The 12826-nt window shown below is 40.2% G+C and overlaps 1 protein-coding gene across 1 annotated transcript in view; it reads right to left on the bottom strand.

The window, feature by feature from the left end:
* Positions 1–12826, bottom strand: part of sipa1l3 (signal-induced proliferation-associated 1 like 3) — a 142822-nt gene that overhangs the window by 29210 nt on the left and 100786 nt on the right. The window contains exons 2-5 of the mRNA XM_051724372.1: positions 9491–11099; positions 4202–4332; positions 1793–1981; positions 1197–1371 (exon numbers count right to left, since the gene is read on the bottom strand). Of these exons, the coding sequence (XP_051580332.1) occupies positions 1197–1371; positions 1793–1981; positions 4202–4332; positions 9491–10868 (1873 nt within the window). The 5' untranslated portion in view covers positions 10869–11099. The remainder of the gene's footprint in view (positions 1–1196; positions 1372–1792; positions 1982–4201; positions 4333–9490; positions 11100–12826) is intronic.

Here is a 12826-nt window from a genome sequence, read left to right as displayed (position 1 = left end):
TTCTTCTATAGTGCTGGGTTTGGATGGGGCTAGTTTTATAAATGAGTGTTTGCACAGACCTACTTTGCAAATTTTATCCCGTCCATTTCGAACACATCTGTGTTTTTCTCGCACAGCCTCTTATAATTACGAAGCAAGGAAGATCTTCACCTTAATTGCTTCCGTTGAGTAATATTCATAACCTAACCGTAACGCTAACCCACACATACACACAGACATTTAATTAAAAAAAAATTGATTTCTTCTATAATGCTCAGTTCGGATGGGACTACTAAGGAGGTTAGGTACCATACATTTGTGTTTGCACAGACCTACTTTGCAATTTTAATCCCATCCATATCTAACACATCAGTGCTTTTTCTCACACAACCTCATAAAAAAAGAATGAAATCAAAAGTTTGATCATTAACCGCTCAGTATGAGCTTCACCATTCCTTCCATTAATTATATTCATAATGTTATAAAGATATCACACTGGTCATGTTTGTTTCAGTGGGTTTTTTTGATTACTCAACGGCTATATATTGGCAATAAACACACTCTCACCTTCATAATAACTACCAGAGATTCTGTCAGAATCTGAACATGAAATTATGAACGTCCTATGTTATAATTGTAACTCAAACATCGTTTAGAACACTAATCCCATCCGAATAATTCTTAAGTGTTCATTAAGATGTTCCTATGTGATTGGGGATATGGAGAATGTGTAAAAATTAGCATGGCTGTTATCCATTCCAGTGTGAGTTTCAATTACACTCATAAAGTTTCCAGTAACAGCAGTCATTCATTCACTAACACTCAATCAGAGGGATTGAGTGTTACATGCATGCCACACCTTGGCATGCACTTGCCACATCAAAATGTTTTCAAAGTATGTTAACTCTAACTTAGCACAGTGTGTGAGCATTTGTAACAACTCATCCTAACTAGGCATGGCTTGTGAAGTTATCAGAATATATCTGATGTTATATAAACAGCTATATGGAATGAGATTTTGGACTGACGAGATTTCAGTGTGGGCGGAGCTACCCAGCTCAAGTCAAATTTAGAAACCAAGCAACCGTCCAAATTATCTTTACACACTACACTATTATTGGCTGTGGTTGGTTAGGAAAAAACTCTTATTGCTGGACGCTTTATCCCATCATGCCTAGTTAAGACATGCTGTAAGAAAGAGAGAAAATCATGATCACTTTTGGTATCTAGCTGGGCAGCATATTTGTCGAAACCCCTCAGACACACAGTTTCTCCCAGCAGCTCCAGGAAGGCAGTGAAAGCTGGCGTAGCCTCTTCGTTGTTGTACATCTCCTCCTCTGTGCTCTGTCCCTCCCGACACAGTAGGATGCCCACTTTGTGTTTATGACTGAGCTATAGATACACACAGAAATGAAACTTAAAGGGATATTTCACCCAAAAAATTCTGACATCATTTACTTGCCATCATGTGGTTCTAAACTCGTATAACTTTCCTTCTTGCATGGAACACAAAAGGAGATATCTAGCAGAATGTCCAAGCTACTCTTTTCCATTCAATGAAAGTGAATGGTGATCACAGCTGTCCTTGGTCTCCATCCACTTTTTGCAGCGAAAAGAGCAACTTGGACATTCTGCTAAATATTTTGTGCTCCACAGAAGAAACAAGTCATACCGGTTTGGAATGAGGGCGAGAAAATTATAATTTTTGGGTAAACAATCCCTTACAGAACTCAAAGACCGACTTATTCTCTATCCACAGACATTTATCAGGCTTTTCAGGAAAGATGTTTATGACAGATCACTCCTCACTCACCCCCTGCTCGTCCAGTTTGAGAAGCTGCTCTGTGACTTTTGGCGTGCTGAGAGCCAGCCGCAAGCAGGACACGCTGAGCTCTGGCAGCACATACTCCAGAACTTCCTTGAGAGGCAGGCCACGAACCGTTCCATGCTTTGCTGTAGACAGAACCGCATCCTCCAGGATCGATCCCCGCAACGTGACCAGCTGCAGCAGCCACAGGAAGCCATGTGGGAAGCAGCAAACAGAAAGAAAAAAATAAGACATCTAGTAATCTTATTTGACTGACCAAATACATACCAAAGGCATGTGACAGAAGATGAGAATGATTCAGAATGCTGAAGTCCAGAAGTGCCCACTGAGTGGCATCCTTTCCCCACTGCCATGTGTTCAGCACAATCTCTCTGATCCATCACATGCAGCGTCTCACATCCTCTGTTAACCTTTCCAACGTTGATGCTTATGCAGTCATCAGTGACTGGATGAATGCAAAAATTAATGGAGTACACAACCATGGAAATGGTGGAATACTTTTAGGGACTTTTGGTAGCGTTTGTTTTTGCCTTCCTGTGGTTTTAGTCACACATCAGAAGACGTCATAAGACTGGTCACAGAGACAACCAGCCATTTAGTCACTGAACTCAAAATTCTAGCCAAAATAACGTCCTTGTTTTTAGTGTGAATGTGAGTGTGTCTTCTAGGCTGTTTAGTAACAAGTGCCTGATTGATGATTATGATCATGTCTATGGTGAGAATAATGATTGTGTGTGCATGCATTATACTCTGCATTGTACAGCTAGGGTGAGTTTGATTTGTCTAGGCAACCATGTAATCCGACTAAACCCAGCAGTGCAGCAGTCATACCAGTACAGCTCAGCACTTTTCAAACACACATCCGAACCATTACTAAGCACAAGCAGCAGCACAGTTTCTCTCAAAAACTTCTCTCACACACATAAGCTCAGAATTTACTATTAGTTCAGCATGGAGAAATTAAATGGTCCTTTGAGCGTTCTGGAGTAAAACTGCAATAGTAGAAACCGTTTTATTAGACCCAATAAAAACACAGTGATAATAGAAAACAATAAGCTTCAGTTTGCAGTGTGGTGCAATACTACCAGAGAAGCCCATGGAGACTGCATGTGAGTTTGTAGGTAAATGAATCACCCCATCATGGATGAAAGCTTACAGTATTTGACTTGGATCTGCCTAGTTTTGACTGGACAAGAGGAAATTTAAACAGATACCTATTAAAGCTAAATTGCGTAATATACACCGATCAGCCACAACATTAAAACCACCCGCCTAATATTGTGTAGGTCCCCCTCGTGCCGCCAAAACAGCGCCAACCCGCATCTCAGAATAGCATTCTGAGATGCTATTCTTCTCACCACAATTGTGCAGAGCGGTTATCTGAGTTACCGTAGACTTTGTCAGTTCGAACCATTCTGGCCATTCTCTGTTGACCTCTCTAATCAATAAGGCATTTCAGTCCACAGAACTGCTGCTCACAGGATGTTTTTTGTTTTTGGCACCATTCGGAGTAAACTCTAGAGACTGTTGTGCATTAAAATCCCAGGAGATCAGCAGTTACAGAAAACTCAAACCAGCCCATCTGCGGATGGAAATGCCTTGCTGATGAAAGAGGTCAAACAGAGAACTGACAAAGTCTATGGTAACTCAGATAACCGCTCTGTACAATTGTGGTGAAAAGAATAGCATCTCAGAATGCTATTCTGAGATGCGGGTTGGCGCTGTTTTGGCAGCACGAGGGGGATCTACACAATATTTGGCAGGTGGTTTTAATGTTGTGTCTGATTGGTGTAGGTGCCATTAGCATCACCAAAAGGAAATACAAAAATTATGACCTTAAGATTTTCTGAACACTATCTCATCTTCCACTAATCAGCCAAATAGTGAGTCCTGCCCCAAATTCACACCAATGTTGCCATGTCAGGGTGGTCAGGATGCTCAAACAAACAATGTATTGATAGCGCCACAAAGCCAGTGTTTACAGTTTCAGGGGAAATCGACCAACTAATGGCCTACTTAGAAGTCACTTATAAGTGTAAACACAGTTAGCTTAAGTATACCAACCAGCCTGACACAGCAGTATTTGCTCAACTAATAGCATGAGTTTGAGGCATGACTATCTGTTTTACTAAAGGCAGATGGAGCTAATGTTCAGGAAACCTTTTTGAAAAAATACATTCTTTTTGTAATTCTGTTTAGTGTCACTAGAGGTACAGAAATTGTCCACTTCACTGTAAGTAACAGCCTAAACATTGAAGAGTGGTATTATTCACATACAGCTTGAATCTCGATCATATAGATACATACTATAAATATTTGTTTGTTGTTACAAAAAAAAAAAAAAAAAAAAAATCTAATTCATAAAGTTTACACATATTTCTCTGTCATACACACCTCACTGGTGCGAAAGATGATCCGGTACTGGTACTGGTCCTTTAAATCTTTGGTATCATCCAGTTTCTCTCTGCGAATGCTCAGAGCCACGGGCCCCAGTTTCTCATCTGTACCAAAGTAGTTCCAGTGTTCTGTGGAGAGAGAGACAGAGAGATCCATGACTATGTATAAAGGACACACACACAAAAAAGACAGATTAATGTCATTTATAAAGAAAATGACAGAATATGGTTGAAGTAAATCATTACTGAGGTGAAGACAATGTAGAGGAGAAAAGTGGAAGTTGATATGAAGAATGAGTGATGGAGGGAAGGACACAAAGGACAAAGAAAAAAGATTTATAAGGAAAACTTTAAACTCTGCTTGCAGTAGGTCACAATGTGATAAATGACATTAGTCAGTGTCCTGTTGGCTATAGGAATTTCTGCAGGAACTGTGAGCAATCAAATCCAATGCAACACTGCAGACAAAGCCCTCAATTCAATACTGCTAATATACAGTGACTTTGAGAATGAAGGAAGTCATTATCCAATAATTTCTCCAAAATTTCCTTTTCCAGCAGGGAGGACTGACCCCTAAACCCTGAAATTGGGTTTAACTTGCTAAAAAATAACTACTATTTTTTTTTTCTCCAACATAATATTGTTTTTTATATTATTATTCAAATACAATTTGTTACTACAAAACTTTTAAACTCTGTTAAAAATATTTATAACTACACATCAGTCATATGAGCAACCAGTCGGCTTAGACTGATTTAAAGGGATAGTTCACCCAAAAATCATTTACTCACCCTCATGCCATTCCAGATGTGTATGACTTTCTTCTGCTGAACACAAAGAATATTTAGAAGAATATTTCAGCTTTGTAGGTCCTCACAATGCAGTGGATGGGTACCAAAAATTTGAAGCTCCAAAAGGACATAAAGGCAGCATAAAAGTAATTCATAAAACTAGCGGTTAAATCTAGTGATGTGTGGAAATACTTATTTCACTGATGTTTAAATGAAAAATTTGAAGTCAACTAGTCTAAAAAGAAACCAACCTTCAGACAAAAAAAATGTGTTTATGTGACCCATTTAAAATACTTAATCTATTCCAAATCCGACGCTAAATTCCACTGAAAAAGGGCATTTATCTGCGACGTGCTCGCCTTGCATTATGATCATTGTACATTAAATATAGAACATGACACGCATTCACTGAATCAACATTAGCGAATATTTAACAGACATATTTATTGAAAACAATTGATTGAATAGTGCAGGACCAATAGAGCAACTCAGCCTGTTCTAAACGGAAATCACCAAGTAAAAGTTACTTAACATATTAAAACAGTCAGGACATTGTTGAAAATAATTAACAGGTAGACTAAGCCAAATCTATGAGAGAGAAAAAAATGCGCTGAAAAGTCACGTGTATTTCACGACTTGCAGTCGTGCATTAGCCATTGATTTAATATGACAGCTGTTCGGTAAAGAACGGTAACCAATAACAGTTACGATGTCAAAATAAAAAAATTAGCCAGACAAAATATGCCTGTGATGTAGCCTACAATAAACCTAATGTATTCTAAACATGACGTGCACACAGAATAAAAGACAGTTTAACCCGTTAAGCAGTTAGCACCTCATTGAAAATAAACAGTTATTTTCTAGTACTTAAAAGCATAAATGTTTTGATGAGCAAAATTAACACGTCGACATGGTCCGGTGAAAGACGGGACTTGACTCACTTGAAGCTGCTATCCTGTGCTTGAAAAAGCCTGCACAGATGTAAAGACATCTTGATGTGAAAACATCAATAGGGACTTTAAAACGTTTGGAAATACGATTCCCGCACCACCACCGAAGTGATTTCATACCTACTTTGTCGAGTTTGCTTGTGTAGCGAATGGACATTTTCCTGCGTGCGCCGCGAGTGAGAGGGAAGCAGCACGCACAGCCTGAGGTGAAATGAAACTTTGTATCTGCTCAAGATATCCTCTTTTTAAAATAATATTTGTATTATTAATTCTATTTAAAATATGTAACAATAATATGACAGTAATTTAAGTGCAACCTCTGTAAAAATATAAAGCCAAATGTAAATGTGTAAAAATGTTGATCAGTTTAATGGGGGGAATATTAACAGACTAGTAATTCCAGTGACGACTAGTCTCACACATCCCTAGTTAAATCCATGTCTTCTGAAGTGGGTGTGGGAGAGAAACAGATCAATATTTAAATCCTTTTTACTATGAATTCTCCTCCCTGCCAGGTAGGTGGCGATATGCATAAAGAATGTGAATCTCCAAAAACAAAAGAAGTGGAGATTGATAGTAAAAAAAGACTTAAATATTGATCTGTTTCTCACCCACACTTATCATATCACTTCAGAAGACATGGATTTAACCGCTAGTTTTATGGATGACTTTTATGCTGCCTTTATGTCCTTTAGCATTATATACCATATACTTGCATTGTGAGGACTTACAGAGCTTATACATTCTTCTAAAAATCTTAATTTGTTTTCAGCAGAAGAAAGTAAGTTATACACATCTGGAATGGCATGAGGGTGAATAAATTAAGAAATCTTTTAAATTTTTGGGTGAACTTTCCCTTTAAAATTCACTAACCCTACAAATTAACATTTTTAACAATGCTTTAAAAAAAGTACACAACACAGTAGCAATTCTTAGCTCATTTCAAGTAAGACACAATAACCTGTAAATTGAAGACTCTTGTGATTGTTTCAGACTGAATCGTCAATCGGCTCAGCCGATTCATTTTATTCATTAAAAAACAATTGAGCAATTTGTTTTGGACAGCATATTGCGCTGTATGTTCGTTTTTGAGTGCAGTCAGTAAGTCAGTAAAATATATATATTAGTGAATAGTAGTGCAGGAAACACATACTTCATGAACTACAGTTATAACAGCTTACAGCAGGGTTCGAAATAACTTAACGGGAAGTATGAGTGTTTTAATGGGAATGTGATATCCTTCAATTTTACAATCTTAATTTCTTGTTGGCATTTGAACTAATTTTTCCTTAACCTGTCAGCCAACATCTCAGCACAGGATATGAGTTTTGTTGTTTTGTGGGGGTACTAAAAGCTAAGGAAACTTGAGATGAGAGAATTATACATCCAGAAATTTGTGCAGAAATTGTTTTTTAATAACGCAGCAAAGATTTTGATACTACGCAGGCTGCTGCCCTCCCTGACCGAGGAATGCCAAGTCAGTGCCACTGTATGGGTGGCACACCAACACACAACTACTTCCCAGTAGATGTGAGTCACGAACAAAGCAGAGGCATTTCACTATCTCAAACAAGGTTTTGCTACACTGGAAAAATGAAGTGAATGCATTAACTGCTGATAATAAGTGGAACTTGGTGCCGCATGGAAAAATACCTTGTCTGCTCATTAATAATCCTTACTCATTAAGTTAAACATTAACACCTAAATGTGAAAAAAATAAAATAAAATAATAATAATAATAATAATAATAATATTTTAATATATTAATATCTTCAACATGGGACATTTTCATAATATTCAGAGAACTCAAGTTACTCACCCTTGCGTCCTTCCAAACCCGTATTGCTGTATTTCTTCCATGGAACACAAAGAGAGAAGGTTAGCACAATGTCCAAGCTACTCTTTCCGTATATTGAAAGTAAATGGTGACCTTGGCTGTCAAGAAAGATTTTCTTTGAATAACAATTTTAATTTCAATCTGTTCCTCACACAAAGCTATCATCTGGCTTCAGATGACTTAAAATATAGAGTCATATGGAATACTTTTATTTTATTTTAATGGTTTGTGTCCTTTTTGGATCTTGACAGCCCTTTGTCTCTATTCACTTTTATTGTATGGAAGAGAGCAGCTCAGACATTCTGCTAAACTTCTTGGGTGCTCCACAGAAGAAAAAAGTAATACAGGTTTGGAATGACATGAGAGTGAGTAAATGATTGCAGAATTTTCATTTTTGGGTGAAGTATACCTTTAAAGGTGATTGATGGTAACAGTTTTTCATTGCCACTCAGCTTAGTTGCAAGAATGTCATCAAAGTCTCTGCACCCTTCCCATGAAAACAAACAAACTTCCCAAAAACAGAGCTCTAGCCGACAGAGATTATTTCTAGAATGTTATCCTTTATCTCTCCAACTCTACTCCTAATAAACACGGACAACTAATTAGAAACATTCAGATAACCTTGTGTCTGCAAGGATTATCTAATGTGGCTATGAGGTGGCAAGCATGCTATTTTTAGACATTGCAGGGGTTTTTTTTTTTTTATAACACTGGCATTTTGGAAAGAAAGACCTTTAGCGAGATGAACATTTGGGAGGCAGATGTATTGAGATGTGCTGGAAGTGTAGTTTTAGCTCCAGTTTGTTCTTCTATTAGTTGATATAAGTGAAGCATTGATAACGTGCTTTGAAAACCCTTTCAAAAGAAGAACAGCAGGCAAACATAATATATTAATTTAAGGTGTGCAAGGGTTAAGTTAAAAATGTGCAAATCCCAAACATAAAGACCTGTTGTGAGACCAAATTAAGGGAAACAATCAGATACAGGAGTATACACCAATCAGCCTAATATTGTGTAGGTCCCCTCATGCCGTCGGTTGGTGCCAGAGGGGCTGGTTTGAGTATTTCTGTAACTGCTGATCTCCTGGGATTTTCACGCACAACAGTCTCTAGAGTTTACTCCGAATGGTGCCAAAAACAAAAAACCATCCAGTGAGCTGCAGTTCTGTGGACAGAAATGCCTTGTTGATGAGAGAGGTCAACAGAGAATGGCCAGACTGGTTGGATAAAGTCTATGGTAACTCAGATAACCGCTCTGTGGTGAGAAGAACAGCATCTCAGAATGTTTTTGGCAGCATGAGGGGGACCTACACAATATTAGGCAGGTGGTTTTAATGTTGTGGCTGATTGGTGTATATCTATAATATTGAATAACTTACATTTGTAGACAAGGGCTGCAACTAACGATTATTTTGATAATCGACTAATCTAACGATTATTAAAATGATTATCCAACTATTCAGGTGATTACTGCAACAATTAATCACCGACTATTTAGCTTGTGTCCGACTTAAAAAGTTGTATTAAACGTGCATGCTAACAATAAAGAGGACAAAATCATCTTTTAAAAATACCTCTAAATGACATTCACTGAATTGGGTAAATTGCAATAGCCACCCCAAAATCAATTCAAGAGAAACAGGGGACAGACTCCTGGTCTAGCAGTATGATTTAGTATATGCAGGGAGATGGACATTAAAAATGTCCTACCTTTCCCAAAGAAGTGCTCGTGGTAGTATCTAGCACCCAGGTCAACATGCTCGATGCAGTGCTGTTGCAGTCTCTCTAACCTGGTGGCCTGAACTTCTGGTGGGGCCTCCAGTTTGGAGACACTAGCATTACTGCAGCATGGATGCAACCGGGCCTCCACAACTGCAGTTTCTCCCCGCTCTGCCCACGAGCTCAGGAAACTGACATTACGCTCCCCATAACTTCCAGTCTCATTGAGGAAGTGCGGGCAGCTCAGCAACAGCTGGTGCTGAGAACTGGGTTTACCGTTGGCTGAAGTGCCCTGCTCTGAGTGTTCCAGGCTTGGGGTTGATCCTTCCGATAAGTCCCTGACACTGAGGTCATCAGTGCTGGAAAAAGTGGGCTCTACTCCCCCCAGAGCAATAGCTCTGGAAACTGCCAAAGAAACAGCAGTTGAAGATGCAGCTGAGGCTCCGGTGGCTGTGTTTCGCCGCTGGGCAGCGTAGCTACGGCGAGCTGCTGCCTCGTGCAAGTCAAAAAGAACACTTTGAGCATCAAAGTGGGCAAAACTACGCACACAAAGCCAATGTTTGAAAGACAATGTCTCGGGGAGTCGTATGTCATCTGTGTCACCTCGTGGAGTCTCCGTTTCACCTCGGCTGGAGCTGCGGAGTTTGCGGAATAAGGAGGTGCTACCAAGAGAAGACTCAGTGCCACCGCTCTTTTTGCGTACACGGTTCTCAGGGTGATCTTCGGGGCAGGGAGTTGATGTGGAGGCGTGTGAAGCTGGTCCATCTAAAGAAGCCGGAGCACCGAGAAGCTCTACAAGCTTGGCAGGGGCTGTACTGCGCTGGTCTGGTCTCTCCTGTTGAAACTGACTGAGCATGTCAAAGAAGCTTTGCTCAGACACAGCCTGTACATTGATGGAAGAGGTACTGCCATATTCCCGGAATAACCGACCTTCAACCTCTGTTTCATCTTGCTCACTTAATGTAATCTCGCTGTTGGAGCGCTGTCGTAATGGAGCGATACCCAGTGTCAGAAACCGTGGGGGTGTTCCTGGAGCCCCTATCAGACCTCCTGATTCAAGGAAGTCATCGTCTCTGGCACTTTGCTGTGGAAACCTGGTCACATCCCCACGTGCAAGCCCATCCTCACTGCTGAGGTCATTTTGTTGACTGCCCTGGCCATTCTCAAGCAATGACTCCCGTGAAAGTGCCCTACGAGGGGGCCACTCAGCAATCCGAGCTCGCACCCCCATTTTGGGCACGGAGACACGGGGCGGGGCTGGATCGCCCAGGGAAGACTGGCCATTATGGAGGGGAAGACGAAGGTGGGGAGGGGGAAGAGGTTGGGAGAGAGAGGTGGTACACACCCCTGTGTCTTTATAGATGTTCATGGAGCCCAGTGTAGTCTCAGGGCCAAAAAGTAAGGCAGGGGTCGTGTGCGAGAGAGCATCCTGGACCGAGACTGATGGTGTTTAGTGAAAGGGAAGAAGGATGGAAAAGCTCCAGACTGCTGTTGCGTCCTCTTTCTCCCACACTCATTTCTTTGGTAGGAAAAGACACACCCTCCCTAATCCTCTGGGCCAATCACAAAGTAAAGCTAAAAGGCCACTTGAATGACAGATCTGCAAAAAAGGGAAGAAACAGAAGATAAATTGTTACATTATGACACTGAATAACAGGTTCATTTAATCTGGAAACAACTGACACAAAGTACCACAAAGAAAACTATGATTTGGAGTTTTCAATTATTTTCTCTCTCATTACATATCCCTTTTCCCCAACCATTTCACGGAAGAAGAAAAATGTGGTGGAAAGCTGACTAAACAAAAATGAGAAAAAGGTGAGAACGAAACAGCCCAGAACAAAAAAAGGTTGATAGGAGAGAGAGAGAGAAAGAACGATAAGAGAATTTCAGCTATGGATTTCACATACTCTTTTAAGGCTTAACTCTATTCCTCTCCTGGTAGATATTCGGTTTTAAAGCTTGCCTAATAACTTGTCCTAAAAAATCTGTATTAAAGCACCAAAAACTTCTGTTCTCTTATTCTTCTCTTGATTACTAAACTGGTTGGCCATAATGATGCACACAAGAGCTGCACAAATATGTAGTAAAGAAGCACCATGTATCCTCTCTGAATGTTTGCCACCATTTTCAACACCATAGATATTTTCTGAATGACAGTTCAAGAATTGCTCTGAGAGTAGGTGCCATTCCAACTATTTAAGATGCAGTAACATTGTCTCAATCAATGCCATGAGTTTGGGGCAGAACTATCAGTCAATCTACATTAACAATGGTGGGGGGGGGTGGAGTTTTCAGGAAACCTGTTTGAAAATGTTTGCCATTCTGTTTGGTGACGCTAGTGGCACAGAAATTACACACTTTACCTGAAAGGAAGTGTCACCAACACTTGTTCCCTGCCCCAAGATGCTCAAGCCCACTGTTAGGCTGGCTGTGTGCCAGAGCACTTTTACAGTAGTAGCCTGTGTGTTCCTGGGCTGTTGGTGAGGTATGAAGAGGTGCTGACAGATTTAGTAGCCATGAAAATTTTTAACCTGGTCACATGACAGGTGTGACAGATGGGGCCTACATAACAGTCATTGGGGCAGCAGGACAAACTGTCCAATCACCTGAGAGATTCAACTGCATACAAAATGGTTACATAACAAGGGCTCTGTGCTGGATTACTGAAGAGAGTTGCTGAGTGTATAATCAGATGGACTGTTTTACAGGCTTAACTGAGAATGGCAAAGCATGGGATTGTGATACACTTTAAGCTAGAAATTAGGCTTTTTTCACACTTGGTTCGATTGCTTGGTCTGAACCAGAGTTAGACTGCACCACGCCTCTCCCTGCCAGCCTCTTTTCAAATTGTACTTTTTGTATCTGAGACGGTGTATGTTTGCTTCATCAACATAAGTACCAATGACTCAGGACTAGAAGATACCAGCCTCACCGCTTTTTTATATTGCTGTCCACCAAAACTTTACACACACAGAACAGCACTTGCCACTTATGATTTGCAAGACATGCAAAGAGTGTGAGCTATAGAAACTTCTCCAAAAGGCAGTTGGACACAAGTAGCAATGAGAAATGCATTATACTATTATAAGAGTGACAGGGAGCATGCAAAGATGCAAATTATACATTAACAATGGCAGTTGACTACTGCGAGCGCCAGGAGGTTCCATGACCCAAACCCCAGACCACATTTTCATACTGTTTACTGTTGCACTCTCAGGTTCAAAACAGAGTTCAAAGTCAAGAGTTCTAGTGTGAAAGCAACCTGAGACTCTCAAACTTTGTGATAGAAAGAAACCCCCTCCATTCTCTGCACCACTCCAAATG

The sequence above is a fragment of the Myxocyprinus asiaticus genome, chromosome 18 (assembly GCF_019703515.2).
Source record: "Myxocyprinus asiaticus isolate MX2 ecotype Aquarium Trade chromosome 18, UBuf_Myxa_2, whole genome shotgun sequence".
NCBI classification, from domain to species: Eukaryota; Metazoa; Chordata; class Actinopteri; order Cypriniformes; family Catostomidae; genus Myxocyprinus; species Myxocyprinus asiaticus.
Note: the sequence above shows the minus strand (reverse complement) of the source record. Positions and strands in the feature narration are given on the sequence as shown.